The sequence below is a fragment of the Aythya ferina genome, assembly GCF_964211825.1.
Source record: "Aythya ferina genome assembly, contig: HAP1_SCAFFOLD_96, whole genome shotgun sequence".
In the NCBI taxonomy this organism is placed as follows: Eukaryota; Metazoa; Chordata; class Aves; order Anseriformes; family Anatidae; genus Aythya; species Aythya ferina.
The window spans coordinates 44,117-48,771 of record NW_028181422.1 but is presented as its reverse complement, the minus strand read 5'-3'; the positions used below and the strand labels follow the sequence as shown (position 1 = coordinate 48,771).

General features: G+C 52.7%; 1 protein-coding gene across 1 annotated transcript; it reads right to left on the bottom strand.

The window, feature by feature from the left end:
- Positions 1–1,270: 1,270 nt before the first annotated feature.
- LOC311428581 (olfactory receptor 14C36-like) lies at positions 1,271–1,954 on the bottom strand (the record flags this gene model as incomplete). Its single annotated transcript, XM_084539963.1, has 1 exon — positions 1,271–1,954. The coding sequence occupies one exon, from the start codon at positions 1,952–1,954 to the stop codon at positions 1,271–1,273; it is 684 nt and encodes a 227-aa protein (XP_084396089.1).
- Positions 1,955–4,655: the final 2,701 nt, after the last annotated feature.

The window sequence follows — 4,655 nt, the reverse complement described above, 5'->3', positions numbered from 1 at the left end:
TGTGTGAAGCCATGTTGGCTGTCACCAACAGCCACCAGTTTGCTGTCACCACCAGTCCAAAAGGCAGAGTAGAATGACATGTCAGAGAGAAGCATTTGCAATGAACCTGTGCAAGGAGGGTGACAAAAATCTCATGGGAACACTGGGGGTAATTACTGGAGTTCTACACAGAGAAATGTCAAGGCTCTGTGAGGTGCCCATATCTGAGCTGGCCTCGTGCACTGCTCATCCACACTGGGCTGTTCAGAGACACCAGTCCCTGCCTTACACATACACAGTGCACTGCAGCACTTGAAGGGTCCCTCTGGCTCCTGCAGCCACTGCCAGAGGCTGGGAGGCACCTCAGCCCTGTGGTGGGTGTATTACCTTGCTCTGTCCTCCTCTGAGATGCCCCACAGCATGAGAAATGGGCACAGGGACCTTGAGGGTTCAAGGAAACACATTGCAGAGCTGCATTCAGGTCTTGCACTTTGGACTAGACGGTCTCTGAAGGTGCCTTCCCCCTGGACAGATGCCCCATGGTTGTTGCTCTCAGGAAGAAAGGACCTGAAGACACTCTGCCCCACTGGCCTTCTTGACACCCCTAGGGATAGCTGATGGCCTTTGTGCTCGCTCTTGTTCCTCTCTCCATGTGCATACAATGTGCCTGCAGGTAGCAGCAGCTGCAAAGGGTTTCTGTTCCTGTGTCTCTCCTGCACCTGGACAGGCCCTGCTCTTCTCCCAGCACATCCTATATCCCAGGGAGCCTTTGGGACTCTTGTTGAGCATGTTCTGATGTGACGGCAACTCTGAAAGATGATGTGAGCCTTCAGGCATGGCCCTTTTAGGAGGGAAATTCTGTTCTGGAGGCCAGCTGTGTCACTCATGTGCCAACTGCCTGTCCCTGCCTGCAGTCCCAGCACAGCCTCACAGCAGCACTGGCACCAAGCTACAGGAGCATCCAGGCCTTAAACCGCCAACAGGGCTCAGCAGGAGAGGGTGTCAGTGGCAGGAGAGCAGCTCTGCATGGACCCAGTGCTGGTGCTCCCAGGCTGGACTGCCACGACTCTTTTCCCCTCCACCGCTGCACACTGTCCCTGAAGCCACAGAAAATGTCTCAGAGGAAGGATATAAGACAAAAAGTCACTTTAATTGGTTTAAATACTCAAGCAAAATGAAGAATTATATTTCTTTGTGGAAAATATTTGATAAAATAAAATTGAGAAAAAGCAGAACACCAATAACAACACAAGAACATAAGACCCACTGGCTTCACCTATCATGATTTGCATTACGAGTGATTTAGAGAAGAAGGCAGGCAATATATTGCTGAAGAAAAACACCCAGTCATCACTTTCCACATGGCAACCTTGATCTCCTTGTTCCTCATGCTGTAGATGAAGGGGTTCACTACTGGAGGCACAACCAAGTACAGAAATGCCAGAACAACATCCAGGGAAGGGAAGGAAATTGATGGGGGCTTCAGGTGGGCAAAGATAACTGTGCTGAGAAAGAGGAAGACCACAGCCAGGTGAGGGAGGCATGTGGAAAAGGCTTTTTGCCGGCCCTGCTCAGAGGACATCCTCAGCACAGCCCTGAAGATCTGCACATAGGACAGCACAATGAAAACAAAACAACCCCCAAATAGAAAAGCAGTAACTGTAGTAAGTTGAACTTCCCTTATGTACAAGTCTGTGCAAGAGAGCTTGAGGATCTGGGGGATTTCACAGAAGAACTGGCTGAGAGAATTGCCTTGGCAGAGGGGCAGGGAAAATACGTTGGCAATGTGCAGCACAGCTTGGAGAAAGCCACTGCCCCAGGCAGCTGCTGCCATCTGGGCACAAGCTCTGCTGCCCAGGAGGCTCCCGTAGTGCAGGGGCTTGCAGATGGCAATGTAGTGGTCGTAGGCCATGACAGTGAGAAGAGAAAGTTCTGCTAAATTCAAAATGTTATAAGAAAGAGCTGTGCAACACATCCTGAATAGGGTATGGCCTTGGTGTCCCAGAGCAAATTGGCCATGGCTTTGGGCAGAGTAGTGGAGATGCAGCCCAGGTCGTTGAGGGCAAGGTTGAGGAGGAAGAAATACATGGGGGTGTGCAGGCGGTGGTCGCAGGCTACGGCAGTGAGGATGAGTCCGTTGCCCAGGAGGGCAGCCAGGTAGATGCCCAGGAAGAGCCCAAAGTGTAGGAGCTGCAGCTCCCGCGTTTCTGTGAATGCCAGCAGGAGGAACTCAGTGATGGAGCTGTTGTTACACATTTATTGCCCCTGAGCAAGGTAGTTTGTCCAAAAGAAGAAGTGACATTGTAAAATTTAAGGACTTCTCTGACCAAAATACTTTGTATGTCTCATAGAACAGTCACACACAACACATTCTTTCCCATTCCTTTCACAGGAAGAGCTTTCTGCAGCTGCTTGGCTTACTTCTGCTTGGTGTTCTGAGGGTGCCAAAAGAAGCAGGGGGCTGTGCTGTGGGCTCTGCAGCAGTCAGTCCTAGTCTACAGCAACAGGTAAAAGGGAACCCTAAGTGATCTGGGAAGTCCACTGGGCAAGGTCATCTCCCTGTCTACAGGAATGGAGAAGGTCAAATAACTCCTCAAGAAACAGCAAAGGTGGTGTTGGTACAGTCTGTGTGTGGAGGTGTGTGAGGTGCCTCAGAGCAGCAGCAATGCTCGAGGAGCCTTAGTCTCTACTACAGATGCTCCTACTCCATTACCATCCTTCTGTCTCAGCACATGGGCAGGAAAATGAAGCAGATTCTAAAAAGTGCACTGCCTTCAGGTAGCTCTTGCCGGGCAGTTCTGCAGTGCAGTGCCCTAGGGAGGTGTGGGGCTGTGAGCAGCCTGCCCCAGGCAGCAGACTCTGGGCAGCAGCAGGACCCTGCCCTGCCCTGCGGTACCAGGGGGGCTCCTTCCACCCTCAGCTTCTCCCCGCAGCCCCTGGGCAGCTCCCCAGGCAGGCTGATTGTGGAGACTGGCAGGTAGCAGAGGCCCTGCCGCGGCACACAGCCTCTGGGGCACAGCAGGGACCCTGCTCTGCACCACAGCCCTGGGCACCCCTGCCTGCATCCCCGGCTTCACAGCCTGCAGCCGGCCTCAAGAGACGGGAGCCCTCGGGCCCTGCATGCTGACCCTGCAGCACACAAGCCCTGCATGCCCTTCAGCTCCAACACCAAGCATCCTCCTGACAGCTCCCATCAGCTGAGGGCTGGGCCAGCTCCAGGAGAGCCTGGCAGGGTGTGCAGTGGCATTGCCCTGCACCCAGAGACTTACCATGGGGAGGTGGCTGGGAAGCTTTCTCCCTCTGCCAGCTCTCCCCTGCCTTCCTATTCCAGGCTGCCCTGAACCTCTCTCCCCCTTCTCTCCTCTCCCCATGCCAGCTGCACGCAGTGCCCCCAGCAATGCTGTGCCTGGCAGAGGAGCTTTATCTGGGTGGCTGAAGCAGCTTCTCAAGTAGTCCAAGTCTGATGCAAACTCCAAAGCCTCTCACAGTGCTAACGGTCCCACTGAGGGACATTACTGTCAAGGCCTCCCCATGGACTTGTTAGAGCAGAAAAAGGCAGGCAGTGAAGACGGGGAGACCAAGGCCCAGGAAAGGCCCTGATGCTGAGGAAACCTTGATGTGTCCCATGAAGTCCAACAGTCGGGCCCTGACCCCAACCTCTGGGAAGGGAGATGCTGTCCCTCCAGTGGGGTTTAGGGCTCTTCCTGGGTCAGTGCACGGTGGGTAAGTGCCAAGTACAAGGCTACAGGAGGACATCTCCCAGGCTCCTGGAGGGGGATGAGAAGGCATTGAGGCCCTACTGCTGTAAGGATGAGGTGTCTCCTCATAGGCATCACTGAAGGAGACAAGGGCCAGAGCCCAGCAGACAAAGCTGTTGGCTCTGTCGGGGGTTTCATCTTGCAAAAGATCCTTGACAATAACCACCACACGCTGTCCTATTGTCCTGGTTTCAGTTAGAACAGAATTAATTTTCTTCCTAGTAGCTGGTGGAATGCTCTGTTTTGGCTTAGGATGAGAAGAGTGTTGATAACACCCCGATGTTTTAATTGTTGCAGAGCAGTGCTTCTACCAAGCCAAGGACACCTCAGACTTTTGCTCTGTCCTGCCAACAGGCAGGCTGGGGGTGCAGTAAGAGCTGGGAGGGGACAGACCCAGGACAGCTGACCCAAACTAGCCAAAGGGGTATTCCATACCATCTGACGTCATGTTAAACAATATATAGGGGTGGTTAGCCAGGGAAGGGGGCCGGACTGCTCGGGGTTAGGCTGGGCATCGGTCAGCGGGTGGTGAGCAATTGCATTGTGCATCACTTGTTTGTACATATTATTATTATTTTCCTATTATCACCATTGTATTATTATTATTATTATTGTTATTATTATTTTGTTATTATTATTTTCCTGTCTTATTAAACTGTCTTTATCTCAACTCACGGGCTTCGCTTTCCATTTCTCCCCCCCGTCCCAGAGAGGGAGGGGGGAGGGTGAGCAAACGGCTGTGTGGTATTTAGCTGCCAGCCGGGTTAAACCACGACACCTATGCTGTCACGTCTGCACCTGTTTCCCTGCAGGACTTAGATACCCACCTTGCTTCCCCACCTTGCTCTCACCTTGCTCTGAGCACCTTCCTGACTTGACTGATTTCTCTCAATCTGCCCTCATTAATCCATGAAACAC